The sequence below is a fragment of the Drosophila albomicans genome, chromosome 2R, assembly GCF_009650485.2.
Source record: "Drosophila albomicans strain 15112-1751.03 chromosome 2R, ASM965048v2, whole genome shotgun sequence".
Lineage (NCBI taxonomy): Eukaryota > Metazoa > Arthropoda > Insecta > Diptera > Drosophilidae > Drosophila > Drosophila albomicans.
The window spans coordinates 20,369,198-20,391,265 of record NC_047631.2 but is presented as its reverse complement, the minus strand read 5'-3'; the positions used below and the strand labels follow the sequence as shown (position 1 = coordinate 20,391,265).

The 22,068-nt window shown below is 38.5% G+C and overlaps 2 protein-coding genes across 3 annotated transcripts; both read left to right on the top strand.

Annotated features, from left to right (window-relative positions):
- Nucleotides 1–2,405: 2,405 nt before the first annotated feature.
- On the top strand, nt 2,406–4,455 carry LOC127566112 (uncharacterized). Of its 2 annotated transcripts, XM_052007698.1 has the most exons (3): nt 2,406–2,758; nt 2,820–2,998; nt 3,081–4,455. In XM_052007698.1, the coding sequence occupies exons 1-3, from the start codon at nt 2,660–2,662 to the stop codon at nt 3,265–3,267; spliced, it is 465 nt and encodes a 154-aa protein (XP_051863658.1). In that variant the 5' UTR covers nt 2,406–2,659; the 3' UTR covers nt 3,268–4,455. The 2 variants fall into 2 exon arrangements, with proteins under 2 accessions (XP_051863658.1, XP_051863657.1); XM_052007697.1 differs by having other exon boundaries at nt 2,412–2,758; nt 2,820–4,455.
- Nucleotides 4,456–10,805: 6,350 nt separating this feature from the next.
- On the top strand, nt 10,806–11,948 carry LOC127566113 (uncharacterized). The gene is made up of 2 exons (XM_052007699.1): nt 10,806–11,155; nt 11,217–11,948. Exons 1-2 carry the CDS (start codon nt 11,057–11,059, stop codon nt 11,616–11,618), a joined length of 501 nt encoding a protein of 166 aa, XP_051863659.1. The 5' UTR covers nt 10,806–11,056; the 3' UTR covers nt 11,619–11,948.
- Nucleotides 11,949–22,068: the final 10,120 nt, after the last annotated feature.

Sequence of the window (22,068 nt, the reverse complement as noted above, 5' to 3'; positions counted from 1 at the left end):
TGACTGTTCCGTATCGTCGCGTTGTCTGCAGCAAACTGACTGTCGCTGGCATTGGCATCCTCGTTTTATAGTCGACACAAGGAAGAAACATAGACAGCGAAAGAGAGAGAGAGAGAGCGCGTTACAACTGAGAGCGAGCCTTACGTACTTTGCTAACGTAACGTAACCTAATGTGACGCTTTGAACTGCTCATTTGGGAATCGTTCGCGTCGTGGTCGCCACTTCTGCATTTTGTCTTCGCATGCTAAACGCTGAACTTGACCTTCGCCAACAGTTGCACCGAATATTCGCAGTTTCATATTTTTGCTATTTTATTTTGGTACTCAAATCGATTGTCTATTCCCGGTGCGTTAACGTTTTTGTTAATGGCGCCTTAAACTCAACTGTCTGCACTAAAATACCCATCAATCAAGAGCCGGAAAACCGGATACTGGCGTCAACAGCGTTTAAACTTGTCTGCTCGCTTGCCACACTGGCACGCACGACAGACACGCCCATAGTGTCTCTAAGGTCTGCGTCCTCATAAAACTTAAGCACCCGGCCACACATATTTGTCAAGAGCAAGTGCAGCTGCTCTAGCGTCATTTCGCTTTCGGTTGCACTTCGCAAACATTCTACATCGGCGACTTTAATACCACCGCAGCACAAATTAGACAGCAAACCAAAATGCCAACGCTTTGATGACAGAGTCTGAAAATTGCACGATTTGTTTGCAGTTCCGCAGCGTAACTTGATATTTTGAAATTATGATTTGTTTTTCTTTTGGGAAAGTGGTTTACGAAAATGTGTGGTTTGGTCTTTTATGTTGAAGCAAAATACAAAAATACTTTTAAATGACTTTAAAAAATGTACTTCATTTTATTTTGTTAAATTATCAAGCTTATACATTTGCTGTTTTGCCAATCAGTTGACAATTGCTAATCCAAATTACCATAAATTTGGCTTAAAGATTAAAACAACGGATAGAATAAATATTAATTTTCTGCGTGGCAAAGTCAAAAAGTCAAACTGCACGCAATCGATATCGAATGTTAAATAATACACGATTTTGTGGAATTTATTCTACCAATTTTGATATATCATGAAATGCTCATGGATTATGCATATCCCATACGACAAACAACAACAATATTCATAACTGAAACTGCAGTAGACATGGCAAAAACCAAACTCTCTTATATTCTGCAAATAAACTAATTTAAGCTTCAATTGCATTCAGGTGTATATGCAAATTTAACCTGCAGTTTAGCAATTAAAATTGCAGATGTTATTTTCCCTTGATTACTAACAGACATAACATTCAGATTTTGTTTAAAATACTTATAACCTTTGGCATATTAATTAAAATTCAAAATAAGCATGGTCCTAGTCAGAATTTTATTAAATAATCTATAATCATATTTTCACAATGCATTTTATATCAACAACAATTTAATGAAAATTTAGATTATACACAGGTTTTGTTCGTGTAGCCGACCAGATATTATTTTTGATGTCACGTTAGGGATATTTTAGACCACCACCGATATACAATGTAAACAAGACTTGCAACAGTTGAAACTTGTTGTCCAGCAAAGCCAAGTAAGTCAGTTAAAAAAGTGCAACCATGAAGTGTGTTAGCCTCTATATCTGGTTCTGCTGTTTTTTGGCCTTAATAAATGGTCAGACAAAGCCTATAGGAGAAAGTGAAAATGTTTATATGACGGCTCTTCGATTAATGTCGGTGTTTGACAAAGTATTTAATTATAGAAACTTTATAATATATGGAAACTTCGATGCAGAGATGGGACCATCAGTTGGGTTCTCATTCGTTCACCAAGTAATGACGAAATTTAAAAAACCAGTAATTATTGCTGGATCCCGAACAGATTCAATGTATACTTTTATTAGTACGCATAATTATGCCGTTGTTTTCTTTCGAGGAAAAAATGATCCGCTGTGTGACATAGTTAATGACAATTTGAGGAGATTAACATATCTTCCCATTCTATTCGTGTACGAATCAAAAGAAAATGTACCACTTTACGGTCCTGAAATTGAATCATTTTTTAAATGGTGTTGGAAATTTCATCTGTATTATGTGTCACTAATTTTTAAAGGCAACCGCATTAATGAAATTTGGTCGTACGACTTCAAATCCAATTTCAATATATATCAAACTTTTGATCAGAACTTACGGGATTTGAATTTGGATTCTCTTGGCTTAATGGAACGGCATCAATCAACTGTATCAGTTTACCAGAGTGTACCCGAAGTATTTGTGGTAGGTACAAATCAAAATCAGTTACAGTAAATTCTGATTCCTTACATATTTTTAGTATCAATCAATGGAACAGAATGATATATGTAACGGCGCCTACAGCAACATGTATTGAATTCGGCCTAAAAGTCTGCTGAGTTTAAGCCAAGGTTCATGTTGTTGCAAGTAGCTCCTAAAAGTATGCATTTGTTAGTCTGTCGAGTTAGCTTAAGCTGCTGTTAAGCTGAGCTTAAAGCAGCGCTGTAAGCAGCTGATAAGCTGAGCAGTGTTGTAAAACTGCTGATAAGCGTAAAGTGCATCGGTTGCACTGGAAAGCTCAGCTTTGACATCTGCGCCAGCTGCATCGGCTTGAGCGCGGCCAACTTAGCGAAGGCCGGTTCCGGTTTGGTCATTTTTCTAATGACCGGCTGCGTACATAGACGCGTAATTACCGAAGATTTAAATCGGAAGGCATCGAGCGCTATTGGCGATTTTTTTTATTGTTATAGCAAATATTTGGTAAGAGAAAAGTTTTATCATGTCATAGGAGGACTCCTTTTGACTAAAATTTTATTCGCAGGGTTGGTTTTGTTGCCTTCAAGGCCTTGTTCTTTGCTTCGAAGCAGACAGCCAGTTTGCTTCGACCAAGTGCCTTCGCAAGCCGCAGCTTGTCCAGCGGAGCACCCCTGCAACGGCCAGCGGAGCACCTCTCCGGCCCTCACGGCCAGCGGAGCACCCCTGCAACGGCCAGCGGAGCACCTCTCCGGCCTTCACGGCCAGCGGAGCACCCTCTCCGGCCCTCACGGCCAGCGGAGCACCCCTGCAACGGCCAGCGGAGCACCTCTCCGGCCCTCTCGGCCAGCGGAGCACCTCTCCGGCCCTCACGGCCAGCGGAGCACCCCTGCACCGGCCCTCTCGGCCAGCGGAGCGCCTCTACAGGCCACTGCCTGGCCAGCGAAGCGCCTTTAGGTGCCAACTTTAACTCTCTGCCATCATCATCAAATTGTTTTTGTGAAATCATTCTCTAATCGTCGATTAAAAGTGTTGTGAAAACCAAAAAGATGATTTAAATTAAATCATGCCACTCTTGCAATTTGAAACAAACAAAATCTAATTTACCTGTTATAAAAAAAAAAAAAAATGATCGAAAAGTGTAGCGCTTGAAAAGAAAGCTAGATTTTAAATAAAACAAAGCAAATAAAATGCAAATTGCAAGTTTTAAAAATGTTTGAAAAAGTGTAGCGCTTTCGACCGAAACAAATTAAAATTTTACACATTCAAGTCAAAATTTAAATAAAAAAAAATAGAAAATGGAAGTGCAGTTTTGTTAAAACACAGACGAGTTAAGAAATGTAAAAGGTGCACTACAAAACGAAAAAATTAAAATCACTTATGTCTGAATACTAATTGAAACAATTGCGAAGCGCCAACACATATTAAAAATCAAAAATTATTAAATGCAATCGTAGTTATAATAGATTAAAACAGAGTTAAAAGTGCGATTAAGATAAAAAGAATGAAATTGTAAAAGGAAATTATTAAAACAAGAGTGCTGTAAAATTGTAAAGATAAGAATGAAAAGCAAATCGAAAATTAAAAACAGTATGAAAGTCATGTCAAGAAAGAACATGAATTATAAGTAAAATTTCGTCTAAATTAATTAATAATTTGTCGTACTGAAAATTGATAGTGTATAATTCAAAAAAAAAAAAAAGAAAAAATGTGCGGATGTGCTTATTGTGCAAAAATTTATTTTTTTTTTTTTTGCAACACCTCGTCGTTTAGCCCGTTCCAGCACTTCGCCGGAGATCGATCACCGCCGCAGGAGTTCTGGGGGTAAGTTCGATAACGAAAACTAAAAGATGTACATCTTGTACAAATATTTTAATTATTGCACATTACGCACACGAAAAATTCACGCAACAAAAAAAATGAGTTTGTATAAAAGATAGATGAGAATAATAAAATCGATAATAGTTGGGAAAAAAAAAGAAGAAAATTAATTCTCAATAAATATAAATAAAATTAAATGAAACACAGCCGATGAAAACAAAACAAACTAAAAAAAAAAAAAATAGACAAATTATATGATTATTGTTAAGCAAATAAATATTAAACAATTAGAAAAAAAAAAAAACAAATACGGCACAAAATTGAAACATTCTGAAATACGATTTAAAAATTATTAGATTTAAATATTATATTCTTTTGTCATATTATATCATTTTTAAAATTTATTTATATTTGTTTATAATGTATTATTTCTTATATACTTACACCCTTAATTAAAACAAATTTGAACATGGAGTAATTTCTCTTTTAATTAGCCGAACCGGGCCTTAGGCTCCACCGTCGTAGGGCCCAAAAGGGATCACCAGAGCCAAGCTCTGTTGCTTGTGATCGTAGGATGGGTGGGGATCCTTGTCACGTAACACCAGTGACAAGCTGGTAACTTAAATCTCGTGCTCTCTCTCTTCTTCTCTCTCTCTCTTCTCTCTCTCTCTTTCTTTCTCTCTTTCTCTGCAGGGTTATGGAAACTTTAAATTTTTTTTTTTTATCACTTCTCTTCCGGTTAGTGTTCTAGCTATTCATTTTGTCGCAGCACGCTCAATTCTAGACTTATTAATGATAGTACGCAGCGAATATAGGGTAGATTTGTGGAAGCAAGACCACCACCCCCAAAGCCGACGAGCTAGAGCCGGATACTATAGCGTGCCCCGCACCCACAGATCGTCCGTTCACCCTTGCGGTATATATCGTTGCACGTTACAGATATAATTCATTATTATTAATAAGAAAAGTGGCGCCCAACGTGGGGCCTTATTGGGTACAGTAATAACTCAGTAAGACTCTCGAAAAGAAAATTCTAAAGTTTGCCTTTTGTTTCACAGTTTTTGGTTTTTTTCCTTTCTTAATATTAAAAACTCTTTAAAAGAATTCGTCGTCAATTTTCTAATAGCTTTGGAAAACAAAACAGAAAATCTTATTTTCGGTTTTGGCCACTATTTAAAGTTGACGTCAGAATTCTATCTCCTCTTCTATCAAATGGGTCAATAATGGGGTATCTGTTAATAAGAGGAACTACAGAAGAATTCAACTCCGGTGGATATTCTGGCCCTTATTATAAGATACACACGTTATCGACACAGGATAATCTGCACAAAGTTCAAACGGTGGATAATGTGGACATTTTAATTAAAAAGTGTCACAACCCCGTATGACTTTGGCAGACTTCACTTCAAAACTTTGGAAGCTTTAGTTCTTAGAAGATTTAATTGGAAAACAATAAGAAGATTTCTGATCGTTCTGTTGTCCGTAAATCAGCTAAGATTCTAAACGCATCCCTTTGTCTATTTATCCTTTGTACGAGAATTTTTAGTTATTAAAAGTTAAAATACCCTACGACAGGTGTGATGTCTGGTTTCGAGTTCGGCTAAAAATATTTATGAATTATTTCTTTATATCTCTACGTTATTTTTGGTTCCTTTGAATAGTACCATTTTTGTATTTTTTTAATTTTTATTATTTATTTATTTATTATTTTTTTTTTTGTTTATATACATTGTTCGTTGGTTAGTAAATTTTTGGTTTTTTCTTCTGTTGATAATTTTCGATTAAGATCGACTCTGGAAACATTTATTAGCTCTATAGTTTGTTTCGTTCCCTTTGAAAAATGAGTGTTGCTCGATCGCCGAACAAGGGAGCAATGGGCTTGCCTATCGCTTCATGTCCTTTATGCAAAAAGGAAATTAAGTCCGTTGCAGAGGCGTATAGAACCGCATGCAACCACGAGTTTCACAAAAAGTGCATAGAATTGCATTTTAAAACGAAGGACAAATGCCCAGTTTGTCAAGTGCAATCCAGGCCAGTTGAGCCATCGAATACTCAAGGGTTGCAAACTCGCTCACAGTCTAAAAGCCGTCAGGCAGAAGAGCGGAGTAGCGATTCAGTGACGGATGACGTTGCTAGCACATCGCAAATGAGATCGAACATACGCGTAAGTGATTCAGAGAATCCTGAATCCGTGAATGCTCTTTCCTGGCTCGCTATGGAGAGAAGATTGCTCACTACTCTCTCCGAGAGGATGGCCGAACTAATTCAGAGTTCGGTCGTAGATAGTGTGCAAAGGTTGATCGCGACTCCAGCAAATAGCGATGCTAGAACCAGCACACCTCCAACAGGGCAGAGAATGGAAAGTAGGCCTGAGTATGTCAGAGAGCAAAACTTCAATGCTGACTCTGCAAGGATCAATTCTGGCACTCCAATGTCGCATGTATCCGACCTATTAAATAGGCCAGACAAGGTAGTGCAAGTATTAAATGGTTGGAAAATGAAATTCTCTGGAACAGGAGTATCCGTTGACAATTTTATATATAGAGCAGAGGCACTCACACATCAGACCTTAGGCGGGAATTTTGTTGTTCTATGTAAGCATGCTAGCGTACTTTTCGAAGGCAAGGCCCTCGAATTCTATTGGCGTTACCACAAAAGCGTCTATGATGTGAAATGGGAAGAATTGTGCGCAGCCTTGCGATCACAGTTCAAAATCGCACGAGACGATTGTGACATAGAGGAGCTTATTAGAAACAGAAAACAGAAACCAAATGAATCGTTTGACAGTTTTTACGAAGGCTTATCTGTGTTAATAGATCAGTTAGAAGTGCCGTGGTCTACTCTGAAGGTCGTTCGCGTCCTTAAAAACAATTTAAGGCCTGAAATACGGCATGAGCTGTTAAATGTAGACGTAAAAACTGTGTCAGATTTGAGAGAGATATGCCGTCGACGCGAAACCTTTTTGGACGATGTCCAAAAGTCTCACGGCTACGTAAAAAGGACACCATTTAGACGTGAAGTCGCAGAGTTTGTAGATTGTCAAACTCAGAGTATTGAGTCAGAATGCGAAAGCGAGTTAGACATAGAAGCTCTATCCTTGGTATGTTGGAATTGCCGTAAGGAAGGACACCGATACCAGGATTGCGTATCAGACCGAAGAGTCTTTTGTTATGGCTGTGGAGCAGCTAACACGTACAAGCCGAGTTGTGGCAAGTGCTCAAAAAACTCCAAGCCCGGCACATCGAAGTCAGCGTACAAACCGAAGACTTCGAGTGCCTCACGAAGCCAAGCGACAATGACAGACGAGTGACGGAAGTCTCACAACTTCCACCATACACTTTACCAAACGTAAAAATTTTACCGGACTTACAGAACGATGTCAGTTTATTACTACATCAGAAAATACCAATATTGAAAGAGAAAACCGTTCTTACAAATGATTTTTCACCTGATTTTACGAAATCCAAAACTCGAAGCACAAAGCGCATTAAATCGTTTTGGCAGCAGGTCAAAAAGTGTGTGCTTGGGTTAGAACACATAGGCACACTCTCACCAGGATCTAGTGATCCTCGACCATTTTTGTCCGTTCGAATTCTCAATCGCACTGTGTACGGTCTGCTGGATTCAGGGGCTTCAATAAGTTGTTGCGGAGGAGAGCTAGCAAAAGAAATTATTGAGAATAAAATCGCATTTAAAGAAATTAATAAAAGCGCAACCACTGCCGATGGAAGTCTTCAACAAGTTGTAGGGCGGATGAAAGTTAAGGTAGAGTACGCTAACCTTGAAAAACTCTTAGAAGTTTATATTGTTCCATCCCTGAAACAAGACCTGTATTTGGGTATTGATTTCTGGAAGCTTTACGATCTTCTTCCGAAAAATCTAGAAGTAGCCAGTGTCGAAGATTTTAACACCAAAGTTGAAGATGAGGACCAACATGAATTATCGAGCAGTGACAGGGCCAAGCTAGCTCTTGTGATAGAGTGTTTTCCTTCATTTGCTCGAAAGGGATTAGGGAAGACGAATTTAATTTCGCATTCTATAGATGTGGGCGGCGCTAAGCCTATTAAGCAGCGACATTTCCCAGTCTCGCCTGCTGTAGAAAAGGCGATGTATGCTGAAATAGACAGGATGCTGGAACTGGGAGTGATAGAAGAGTCAGAAAGCGCCTGGTCTTCCCCAATCGTTATGGTAACAAAACCAGGCAAAGTGCGAATCTGTTTAGACTGCCGTAAAGTAAACAGCTTCACGGAGAAAGATGCGTATCCACTTCCTCAAATTAACGGCATTTTGAGTAGACTACCTAAAGCTGAGTTCATCACCAGCTTAGATTTAAAGGATGCGTATTGGCAAGTGCCTCTCGAGGTTCAAGCCCGAGATAAAACGGCTTTCACTGTCCCTGGTAGGCCGTTATATCAATTTAAGGTTATGCCTTTTGGATTGTGTAACGCGACTAGCACTATGTCGCGATTGATGGACAAGGTAGTACCGGCCCATCTTAGAAATGAAGTATTTGTATATTTAGACGATTTGCTTATAGTCTCATCTAGCTTCAATGGCCATTTGGAGGTGTTGAGAGAGATAGCTCTCCACATTGAGCGTGCAGGTCTGACAATCAACATTGGCAAAAGTCATTTCTGCATGCGCCGTGTGCGCTATTTGGGCCACATAATCGGAGACGGTGGAATTAAGACTGACCCAGAGAAAGTCAGAGCCATAAAAGATTTTCCACTTCCGAAAACATTACGAGGTTTGCGAAGCTTCATGGGTTTGTGCGGTTGGTATCGCAAGTTCGTTCCGAATTTTGCCTCGTTAGCTTCACCTTTAACTGATTTAATGACCACTAAACGAAGATTTAGTATGACACCGGAAGCATGCACAGCATTCGACGTGTTGAAATCACGCCTTAGTGAAGCTCCCGTGTTATGCAGCCCTGATTTTACTAAGCCATTCGCAATACATTGCGATGCTAGTAAATCTGGCGTTGGGGCAGTATTAGTTCAATTGAGTGAGAACGGAGATGAACGTCCAGTGGCTTTCATTTCGAAAAAACTCAACAAAGCTCAACGCAATTACACTGTCACCGAGCAAGAGTGTTTAGCAGCGATTGTAGCACTGAAGAATTTTCGTGCTTACGTGGAAGGTCACGAGTTCACCATTGTGACTGATCATGCTTCGTTAAAATGGCTGATGTCCAACCATGATTTAAATTCACGTCTAGCTCGTTGGGCATTATCGTTACAAAGGTATCGTTTTAAAATAGAACATCGGAAAGGCTCGATGAATGTGGTACCAGATTCTCTGTCGAGAGTGAATGAAGATGGCGTGGCTGCCATAGACTTACGACAGGGTTTAATTGTGGATTTAGACTCGCCACATTTCAAGTCTCAAGAGTACTTGGAGTTGCTCGATAGCGTAAAAGCTAATAGTACAAATTTTCCGGATTTAAAAGTTGATAGTGGCTACGTGTATCGTAAGGCTGAGCATTTGACAGGAGTGCAGATACACGACGAGTATGCCTGGAAACTCTGGATACCAAAAGAATTGGTCCCTGAAATTCTTTTCCAGTCGCATGACAGTCCTTTGTGCTCACATGGTGGTATCCACAAAACCATCGAAAGAGTGAGGAGATATTATTTCTGGCCTGGTCTCGTTTCTGACGTTAAAGCTTACATCAACGCTTGTGAAGTTTGTAAAACTACGAAAGCACCAAATCATGCTCTGAGACCTCCTTTGGGTAAAGCTCCTGAAAGTCAGCGGTTTTTCCAACGCCTTTTCATTGACTTTCTTGGACCGTATCCCCGATCAAGGAGTGGAAATATTGGAATATTTATAGTACTCGACCATTTCTCAAAATATGTTTTCCTCAAGCCAGTAAAAAAAAATAAACGCGGCTCTCGTAATTAAATATCTGGAAGGAGAACTATTCATGACTTTCGGCGTTCCAGAAACTATTGTCTCTGACAATGGATCGCAGTTTCGCTCTGAGGCGTTTGAAAAGCTCTTGAAACAGTATGGAGTAAAACAAATGTTCACCGCTGTTCATTCCCCTCAAGCGAATGCATCCGAACGAGTTAATCGCTCGGTAATTTCGGGAATAAGAGCTTACTTGCGTCCAGATCAGAAGGATTGGGACGAAAGCTTAAGCAAAATATGCTGTGCTTTGAGATCGTCCGTGCATTCGAGCATCGGTACTTCTCCATATTACATGGCTTTCGGTCAGCACATGATTACATCTGGGTCGACATATGCATTACTTAGTAAGCTAAACATGTTGGATGATCGATCATTAGTATTTAATCGACAGGACTCTTTTGATTTGATCCGTAAGAATGCATGTAAGCTGATGCGACTGAAGCATGATGTGAACGAGAAGCGTTACAATTTGCGGTCAAGAATAATAACTTTCGCGCCTGGACAAGAAGTGTTCCGTCGAAATTTCAAGCAAAGTTGCTTCCAGACTGGCTATAATGCAAAGTTTGGTCCTGCATTTGTAAAGTCGCGAGTTCGTAGAAAACTCGGCAACTCGAATTACGAGCTCGAGGATTTGCAAGGCCGTTTGCTAGGCAATTATCATGTCAAGGACATTCGACAATGATGTTGCTTCCGGCGGTATCAGTCTAGGGTATCTATTGAAAAGGAATACCCTAGTCTGATTGTAGCGGGGGGGTTTTGTAACGGCGCCTACAGCAACATGTATTGAATTCGGCCTAAAAGTCTGCTGAGTTTAAGCCAAGGTTCATGTTGTTGCAAGTAGCTCCTAAAAGTATGCATTTGTTAGTCTGTCGAGTTAGCTTAAGCTGCTGTTAAGCTGAGCTTAAAGCAGCGCTGTAAGCAGCTGATAAGCTGAGCAGTGTTGTAAAACTGCTGATAAGCGTAAAGTGCATCGGTTGCACTGGAAAGCTCAGCTTTGACATCTGCGCCAGCTGCATCGGCTTGAGCGCGGCCAACTTAGCGAAGGCCGGTTCCGGTTTGGTCATTTTTCTAATGACCGGCTGCGTACATAGACGCGTAATTACCGAAGATTTAAATCGGAAGGCATCGAGCGCTATTGGCGATTTTTTTTATTGTTATAGCAAATATTTGGTAAGAGAAAAGTTTTATCATGTCATAGGAGGACTCCTTTTGACTAAAATTTTATTCGCAGGGTTGGTTTTGTTGCCTTCAAGGCCTTGTTCTTTGCTTCGAAGCAGACAGCCAGTTTGCTTCGACCAAGTGCCTTCGCAAGCCGCAGCTTGTCCAGCGGAGCACCCCTGCAACGGCCAGCGGAGCACCTCTCCGGCCCTCACGGCCAGCGGAGCACCCCTGCAACGGCCAGCGGAGCACCTCTCCGGCCTTCACGGCCAGCGGAGCACCCTCTCCGGCCCTCACGGCCAGCGGAGCACCCCTGCAACGGCCAGCGGAGCACCTCTCCGGCCCTCTCGGCCAGCGGAGCACCTCTCCGGCCCTCACGGCCAGCGGAGCACCCCTGCACCGGCCCTCTCGGCCAGCGGAGCGCCTCTACAGGCCACTGCCTGGCCAGCGAAGCGCCTTTAGGTGCCAACTTTAACTCTCTGCCATCATCATCAAATTGTTTTTGTGAAATCATTCTCTAATCGTCGATTAAAAGTGTTGTGAAAACCAAAAAGATGATTTAAATTAAATCATGCCACTCTTGCAATTTGAAACAAACAAAATCTAATTTACCTGTTATAAAAAAAAAAAAAAAATGATCGAAAAGTGTAGCGCTTGAAAAGAAAGCTAGATTTTAAATAAAACAAAGCAAATAAAATGCAAATTGCAAGTTTTAAAAATGTTTGAAAAAGTGTAGCGCTTTCGACCGAAACAAATTAAAATTTTACACATTCAAGTCAAAATTTAAATAAAAAAAAATAGAAAATGGAAGTGCAGTTTTGTTAAAACACAGACGAGTTAAGAAATGTAAAAGGTGCACTACAAAACGAAAAAATTAAAATCACTTATGTCTGAATACTAATTGAAACAATTGCGAAGCGCCAACACATATTAAAAATCAAAAATTATTAAATGCAATCGTAGTTATAATAGATTAAAACAGAGTTAAAAGTGCGATTAAGATAAAAAGAATGAAATTGTAAAAGGAAATTATTAAAACAAGAGTGCTGTAAAATTGTAAAGATAAGAATGAAAAGCAAATCGAAAATTAAAAACAGTATGAAAGTCATGTCAAGAAAGAACATGAATTATAAGTAAAATTTCGTCTAAATTAATTAATAATTTGTCGTACTGAAAATTGATAGTGTATAATTCAAAAAAAAAAAAAGAAAAAATGTGCGGATGTGCTTATTGTGCAAAAATTTATTTTTTTTTTTTTGCAACACCTCGTCGTTTAGCCCGTTCCAGCACTTCGCCGGAGATCGATCACCGCCGCAGGAGTTCTGGGGGTAAGTTCGATAACGAAAACTAAAAGATGTACATCTTGTACAAATATTTTAATTATTGCACATTACGCACACGAAAAATTCACGCAACAAAAAAAATGAGTTTGTATAAAAGATAGATGAGAATAATAAAATCGATAATAGTTGGGAAAAAAAAGAAGAAAATTAATTCTCAATAAATATAAATAAAATTAAATGAAACACAGCCGATGAAAACAAAACAAACTAAAAAAAAAAAAATAGACAAATTATATGATTATTGTTAAGCAAATAAATATTAAACAATTAGAAAAAAAAAAAAACAAATACGGCACAAAATTGAAACATTCTGAAATACGATTTAAAAATTATTAGATTTAAATATTATATTCTTTTGTCATATTATATCATTTTTAAAATTTATTTATATTTGTTTATAATGTATTATTTCTTATATACTTACACCCTTAATTAAAACAAATTTGAACATGGAGTAATTTCTCTTTTAATTAGCCGAACCGGGCCTTAGGCTCCACCGTCGTAGGGCCCAAAAGGGATCACCAGAGCCAAGCTCTGTTGCTTGTGATCGTAGGATGGGTGGGGATCCTTGTCACGTAACACCAGTGACAAGCTGGTAACTTAAATCTCGTGCTCTCTCTCTTCTTCTCTCTCTCTCTTCTCTCTCTCTCTTTCTTTCTCTCTTTCTCTGCAGGGTTATGGAAACTTTAAATTTTTTTTTTTTATCACTTCTCTTCCGGTTAGTGTTCTAGCTATTCATTTTGTCGCAGCACGCTCAATTCTAGACTTATTAATGATAGTACGCAGCGAATATAGGGTAGATTTGTGGAAGCAAGACCACCACCCCCAAAGCCGACGAGCTAGAGCCGGATACTATAGCGTGCCCCGCACCCACAGATCGTCCGTTCACCCTTGCGGTATATATCGTTGCACGTTACATATAACAGGAAGCAACAAAAGCCTTGGTGGTGAAGTTGGCGTTATGTTAACAGAACTTATGCGATATGTGAATGGAACTATGAGAATTGTTGAATTACCAAGGAATAATTTGTGTCACGGAAATACACTGTCCTGTGTAGACAATATTACAGTTGATTTTGGTGCAAACTTGCAATGGACGACTAATGTAAACTTTAATAATCCATTACTTAAATTAACCAAATATTGCCTAGTTGTGCCATACAAACGTCAGATGAGTATTCGAAAATATTTATACATAATTTGCGCAAATTGGACGACTCTCTCGTTTTTTGTATTTTACTTTTTTGCAAATGTTGTGATTAAGAAACTGAACCATCGGCGTTTGCCACTGGATGAACTTCTTTTTAGATCTATAGAAATTTGCTGTCACCAAAGCATAAGTGATCGAGCAGTTCGCAATATGAGAAAGGCCGAAAAGATAATGATGATCTGTACAATGGTTTACAATTTGCTTCTATTGGCAATAATTTGTGGAGCCCTCACAACCCATATTACTACAGGAATTAATATGCCAGAAATAGTGGACATTGATTCGTTTGTGGCCAATGATTTGCGCATTATGGTGCCATTTATTCATAAGAATATAGTATTATCGTCTGTATCAATTCCCAAAGAGATTCGGAATAACATTATTTTTGTTGATGATGATATATACGATTATCATGTAGACTCTCTTAATGATAGCTTTGTTTATATTATTCCGACACATAAATGGGTTCAATATGAATTCGCACAAAAGCGTCTACGAGAACCAAAACTAAAACTCGCACCAGAACCTTTGTGCAGCAAATCTCGTATTTTGGGGTTACCTGCTCGTCCGGCCTTGCCTTTAATATTTAAATTAACTAATTTCATTCAATATTCCATCGAATCAGGACTCGGTCAAAAATGGTTGCAAATTGGACTCCAACAGATGAAGAAAGCAAATCTGATTAAACAACTTCCTTACGATCCACCAACTCATTTACGATTGCCTTTAGAGTTCTTTATGGGTCCCTTTTTGTTGTTATTAACTGGCTTGCTCATAAGCTTCGTGGTCTTTATCTTTGAATGTATCTTAACGCGTGTCCTCTTACATTCGAATGAACATAACAATGTAATAGTAGTATAATTACAATACATTATAACATTAACTGTTTTATCTTGTTGTCTATTTAAAATACTTGAATAAATCATATATTATAGCACTAAAGATATTCATAAAAAAAATAAATTTATATACTATTCACATTTAGAGCGTGAGATTTTTTATTATTTGTTTTTTTTAATTGTTTTCTTCATAAATTAAAAAGGAGCTAAAGTTAAAATAACAATTAAGAAAGCTACAGTCGAGTGTACTCGACTGTGAGCTACCCGCTACCCATTTTGAGTAAAAGAAATATATTTTGCGGTATTTTTCTCAAAATATACTGCATATACTGAAAAATACTAAAAATATACCAAATGGTATGTTTGGTATATCGATATAGTACCGCATTCAAAATATACCATAGACGGCACAATATACCAGATTGTCAGCCAAGGCAAATAAGACCCCTAGTAAGTAGGCGTTTTTGCCCATACAAAAGTATTTCTATAATAACATCCACAATTTTTATCTGATCGCAACCAAATTTTCAGGAATCATAACTACTATAGTAATTATTGTAAATACCCACTCTAGCTTTAAAATTACGCTACGTTATTCGATTTTTTTGATTTGCGTGGGCGCAAGTGGGCGTGGCAAAAAATTTGAAATAAACTTGAGCAAACATAACAAATGCTGTCGAAAAAAAATTATAGCTCTATCTCTTATAGTCTCTGAGATCTAGGTGTTCATACGGACAGACGGACCGACACACAGACGGACAGACGGACAGACAGACAGACGGACATGGCTAGATCGTCTCGGCTGTTGACGCTGATCAAGAATATATATACTTTATAGGGTCGGAGATGCCTCGTTCTACCTGTTACAGGGCCAAGTATTTTTCATGAAATAGTTAGTTGTTGAAAAAAGCAACTATTTCTAATGTGGTTTTATTTAAACAACGGATGAACCCATAGATACGTCACTCCATGAAATATTATTTATTACCAAAATGGGGATAAACCCGAGCGCGAACAAAATGTTGCGTAATTACTATACAAACACGCTTGCAATACTTCAAGCTTTATGTCCTGTAAAGCATCAGTGTAAAAAGTGCAACGATGAGGAGTGTTAGCCTCTGTATCTGGTGCTGCTGCCTTCTGGCCGTGATAAATGGTCAGATAAAGCCCATAGTGCAATGTGAAAATCAATATTCAAGTGTTCTTCGAATTATAATGATGTTCGACAACGTATTTCATTATAATAACTTCATCATATTGTAACGAATCACTAGTGTAATATTCGTCTGGTGCTGGTGGAAGGTTTACTAGTGTGGCGTACGCGCTGGCTTCTCCGGCTTTGCTCAGATAGCATGGGGTTCAAGGAAAGGGCCAACTAATAGGACGCACCACTTATAACAATAATACATTTAAATTTCGCGTACATATGGGAAAACAGAAAAGAAGGAGTGTAAAGGGGAAGGTTACATTAAACAATAGTGAAAGAGAAGAGAAAGGGAAGGAGAGGAAGGTAGGTTAACAAAGAAGACGGAGCCACTCTCTCACGCAACACAGCTGTTATTGTGTGCAGACGCCCACCCTACCGTGATCCTGCATTCATTGCCAAAAACTAAAAGTTGGCAGGATCCCTAAAAGACAGTGGTTCGGCTAACCTACTCCTGCTTGGTTAGGCATGGTTCCAAATAAAAGTGAACAATTAAGCGGACATACTTAATTTATTAACAGATAACAAAAATACTTGGAATATTAACAACATTATGAAATGACAAGAAAAAAAAATGACAAGAAAAATAAATAAATAAATAATTTAACGGACAAACATATTAAGTGTGTATGAGGCGGAATTAATTAAATAAGGCAAAAAAAAAAAAGAATAAATAAAGAAAAACTAAAAATAATTAACCTATAAATATAAAATATGATCTAGCATAATTATAATATAAATAATTATTTTTGCATTTAAATGTTGAATAAATTAAGAGAAGGAAAAAATGAGCTAAAATGAACTAGTTTTGGTTCATTTAGGAATGCAATGTTAGACCATCACACCGAATATAGGCAAACACTAGATGCAAGTAAAAATGAGGATCAGCTGATGGCTGTCACTCAGTGAAATGTTTTGCTATTGCCAGTCTCGCAAGGTCACTGACCGCAGGGACTGCAGACAGCTGTAGCAGCGCTATGGTCAGATGGACCACCAGCAAAAGGGAAGCTTTAGCTATAGCTCATGTATTATTAATTAGTTAGAGTGAAACAGACTTACATACATTAGAGACTCCCACGCAGAAAGATCTTTCCTTGTGTTGGTGCCTGTCTGTGGTGTATCTGTGGGGAATAATAATAATTGCGAGCTTTTGCGCCTGCATGAAAGCTGCTTGCTATGACCGGTAGCGTCGATCAAAACAAACATGCATACATACGAATGTATGCAAGTATGGTTTTACATGCTTTTCAGGCAATACAAAAACATTAATATTTATAACTAAATTCAATTTTACAAAGATATTTTGCCTATAGGTGTTGCCTTACATGCCTTCTTAAATGATTGCCATTTCTATTTTATACAATAGTACAGTGGTACTTGTATTATGAAGGACCCAGAAAAGTTGTTGGTTCAACTTTCTCGCCACATCATATTACACTTACAACATTGATGGACTATCACTTATTGATGCATAGTTAAACAACATAACGTAAATTAACAATAATAAACAAACAAACAAAAAAAAACATAAGCTGTTAGTCAGCCGTTCGCCTTCCTCCTTGGTGACGCAGATACTCGGCCTCGATGCCACCACAAGTGCGGAGCAAATAGCCAACGGAGATCGCAAGGCTGCCGGACGCAGGTGTTTTGCAGTAGAAACACAACCTGCTGGGAAGCAATTCTCCTGTGCTCAATGAGCGTCTGCAGCTAGCAACAGCTCATCTGTTTGCGTTGCCCAGACAGCTGATGTGTCCAGCACAGCTGCGACTTGGAGCTTTTGGTGGTTGGCCGTTAATCAAGCAGTTGTGTGTTTTGACGTTTCATTTTAAATTAATTTAAAATTCTACCACTGGGTTATTATAATTTACACACTGGGTTATTATATAAATTATGGCTGGGTTATTATATAAATTAGGATTGAGTTATTATAATTTATGACGAAGTGCCGAATCTAAAAATAAATAGACAAAACTAAACTTAGAACAACAAAAAACTAAATATACGTATAACAAATATTTACCCTAATCTGGAAAACGGCACTTGGTTTATTTACGCCAGTTGGCAAATTCCTATAGTGGACAAACAGCTACAAGTGGACGGCAAGGTGCACTTTTGTAAAAGAAAAGAAGATGACAAGATTACGACTCAGTATAACAATTATACAATGAAGTATCTTTGTATACTCACAAGTACGTTTTATGCATCTGACTACACCAACCACTTCACTGATGTACTTTTTTTTTTTTCTATTAAAGCACATGCACTTTTCCACTATTTTTTTTTTTTTTTCAGGTTCTGCGCATAACCTGCTAACCATTTCTTCCAACCAAAACCAACAACAAAAAACCTTTTTTTTTTCGGAAATTTGACAATTAATCCTACTCAAAAAGGTAATCGCTTGTCTATTTTGGTCTGGACTTAACACAATCAGCTGATCTAGCAATTCATGCTTGCATGTATCGTGGTCCACCAATAGATGGCGCTATTTTTGGAGCTTTCAGTCTCATTGCTAAATAAAGCTCCGCTTTTCAGAACAAAACATGACAAGACATTGAGTACCATTTTCTCAGACTACAAATAATTTTATACAACTAAACAAATTAAATAATACAAATTAACTAGGACAATAAACATATAAATAAATAATATAATAAATAATAGATAGAAATATGTAGGTGTAGAGAAAAAGAAGAAAAAAAAATGTTGCATACTTTTAGGCTTAGGGAATTTCAACTTCGACAAGCGGCCTATTACACATCCCCCTGGCAAAATCACACTTAGTCGTTGTAACGACAAAGTGGGATACCCGCTTGGAGGTAGCTTAATTGCAATGATGCGAAGATAAGCGATTATTGCTTAAGGTTCTTCGCATGAAATTTGCCAGTTCTGTTTGTTGCTCCGATGTCAACTCGAGTTGCTGCGAATTATCAAAGGTAATTGATGCAATGCTGTCAGTGTCAGCCGGGTGCATTAAACATATTGGCAATAGCTTGAAATCTCTCCAAAACTCAATACCCAAATATACGTCTTGTGACAAAGTTGGTACGATATAAAATCGTTGTGGTTGTATCTTGCCCTTAAATTGGACAGGAACACTCAACTTCCCACAAATTCGCTGCCTATTTCCATCAGCAGTTTTCACAGATGACAATATTTGCGTATATTCGGTGTTGTTTGCTAGTATTTCCTCAGCTAACTTCCCACCAATGCAGTTAATAGTAGCGCCAGTGTCCATTAACCCAGTTATCGTTTTGCCTAGCATCTGGACTTGGGCATAAGGACGAAGATCACCAGAGATGTCTACTACTGACGCTAATACAGCTGTTTTTTCCTCTTTACTACTTTTTATGTAGTTCCCCTTCCGCTGCTTATTGCGAAGACCTGAACTACAAACATTCTCTACATTCGAACTAATAGATCTGGCCGGGTTTATTTGAATTTCAGAAACTATGTTGGATAAACTATTATCTTCATTTACTCGGGGTTGGTATCCTTTGAGACTTGTTTGCGTGCACTTGTTAACGGTGCACGCACCTACAGGTCTAGTTGGAATTGCACACTTCGTGCAACTGGGTCGATAAGTGTCACGCTTACCACAACCATAACAAAATACTTTACGTACGGTTACACAATCTTGGTATCTATGACCACTTTTCCCACAATTCCAACAAGAAAGTGTTAGAGCATCTACCTCCAGATTCTCTGATTCTTCAACATCATCCTCTTCGTCCATTGTGGCTTGAACCGTGACTTCACTTACATGCCGTCTCGGTAAACCCCTGGGAACGGTTGATGGCATTGAAATAGTTTTCAAAAACCTCTCTCGCGTACGAACAGTGTGACGCAACTGCTCAACGCTGAATATTGGCACATATAATAATTCGTGCTGAATATCCGAGAGCAAATTGGCTCGCAAGACTTCCAGCATGGACTGCTCACTCATTGGGCTGTTCAAACGATCTACTAATGCCACAATGGCTTCGTAGAACTGATCGAACGATTCGTTGGCTCTCTGCTTTCGTTGCGAAATAGCTGCTCGAATCTCCAAATCAGTTCTGCCATCTGTAAACTGATTTTTCAATGCCTTGCATAAGTCTGCCCAACGAACTTCTGTCACACTTTTGTGGTACCTCCAGAAAAATTCACTCCCTCTACCCTCAAACAAGTTACTCGCATATTTGGCTAGCAACTCAAAGTCTCCGTCAAGGGTTTGCCGAGTCAATGCTTCTACGCGATAAAGAAAATCTTCTATCGACATAGACGAATGACCAGAGTAACGCAGCTTCCAATTAGCAATAATCTGGCTAATTCTGTCGGGTCGCAAACTATTACTAAGTTGTGAACCCTGTGGCGAAGAGTTGACACCAACTTGCGGCGCTCTCGGATTTACCAACGGATTCGTATCTAGCCGATTTGGTAATCCAAACAACTCCTCAAAGCTTTGATGCTGTGGACTTGTTGGAGAAGGTCTAGGAATAGATTGGATTGGTTCAGAGTTGACAGCTAGCTGTTGCTGAACTAATCTCTGAAAACCATTTTCCAGCACCTGCGATAGTATCTGCGTCTGCTGCACTAAGGCTGCTGATATCGCAGCCGCAATGGTCTGTTGTATTTCTTGGCCAACAGCACTTGCTGCTGGCTGAGCTATTGGACTCTGAACTACAACTGGTTGCGGGGCTTGTGGAATTGGAGTCGGCTGCCTTGGCTGCGAGCTGGACCTACTACCAATACCAGTAGAATTTCCTACATTGGCATTTGCCGCTGCGACCGTCGCCGTGGCTTTCGCTTGTCCTCTAGTTCTCATAGTGGCACTTGAACTGGCTGCTTCTAATTCTTCAGCAAGATTCGCAGAAGATCTTGTTAACACCGTTCGGCACACTGGACACAAATTCCTATTGTCAGTGCGAGTATTAAAGCAGGCGTGGTGAAAATAATGATTGCACCTTGTAGCTAACAATTGAGCAGGATGTTCGACCTCCTGAGTGCAAACGCAACAAATGGTTTCACCTTGAATTATGGGACCTGGCATGATATGTAAGACCTAATATTCAGAATTTCTGCTAATGAAGGAAAAATTTTTCTACAAACAACTGTATAAATAAATAATAATAATGGGAAAAAAAATAATATATAAATAAATAAATAAGAGAAAAATGAAATAAATAAATAAATAAACAAATACCAAATAATAATTAACACACAAAAATAACTGAACAACTAAATAGATAAATAAATAATAATACAAATGCAAATTTCAACAAAACTGATAATCAAACACGATTCATAAGATATTTGGAAACCATGCAAAACTTCACAGAGTGTAAGTTAGCCTCCATATTTTCTAATTAACCCACCTGAATGGATAGGACTAGATGCTAGATAAGCATACCTTCAATTAGTATGACGAGAAAGCAGCTCTGAGCCACGATCCGTTTCAAACACTAATTGAAATGTGAATGCCTTAACAGCCACTAAAAGGGAAGAACAGAAATTGGGGAAAATATAAGTATTCATAAAGCTCCTTCATGTTAATAATACCAACTTTAAGAGCAATTATTTCAAAACCCAGTATAGCGTAATAGCGCATGCAAACCATACTCGGTCGATAATAGATCGCCTAATTAGTAATATTACATTTTTAAACTTTTATGATTGATGAAGACGGACAATAAACAATACTAAACACATTAAGCTGACTTGCGCCACCACGGGACTATGCAACCCCAGTCAATGAGTTTAGTTGTCCATTGCTGAATTAATTTTGCTGTACTAATTTATTTCCACCGTTTTCATTAGGTGTTTTGCTTACCGCAAGAGGCAGATCTGGTCCACGAACTTTTTCAAAGTAAGCTCTACACCTAAAGAAATACGACAGCATATAAATGACAGTAGACAGTTTGATCGTTTGAGTATAAAGCCATGTTAAAGCTATTATTTTCGAAAACGTCAACCACTACCGTCTTGATTAAGTTCTTTTGCCCTGGTCTTATGAGGTATTACTTTCTCGATAACAACACAGACACAAAGAGACTAACCTAGTACACAAATATGGATAAGGACAACAAAAAGACTTGAATCACTAGATGTTATTGATTCTAGAGCATATATAATATTTTTAAAGGCCATGTTTAGATTCAAAAACAGGCCACACGATTGGGCGCCAAAATATATTATTAAATTATAATTATATCTGTAACGAATCACTAGTGTAATATTCGTCTGGTGCTGGTGGAAGGTTTACTAGTGTGGCGTACGCGCTGGCTTCTCCGGCTTTGCTCAGATAGCATGGGGTTCAAGGAAAGGGCCAACTAATAGGACGCACCACTTAT

Bases quoted from the DNA above. Each gene is read 5' to 3' on its own strand.
- LOC127566112 (XM_052007697.1), top strand. From the start codon at position 2,660: ATGACCGGCTGCGTACATAGACGCGTAATTACCGAAGATTTAAATCGG. The intron at 2,759-2,819 runs GTAAGAGAAAAG...TTTTATTCGCAG, and splicing joins ATTGTTATAGCAAATATTTG to GGTTGGTTTTGTTGCCTTCA.
- LOC127566113 (XM_052007699.1), top strand. From the start codon at position 11,057: ATGACCGGCTGCGTACATAGACGCGTAATTACCGAAGATTTAAATCGG. The intron at 11,156-11,216 runs GTAAGAGAAAAG...TTTTATTCGCAG, and splicing joins ATTGTTATAGCAAATATTTG to GGTTGGTTTTGTTGCCTTCA.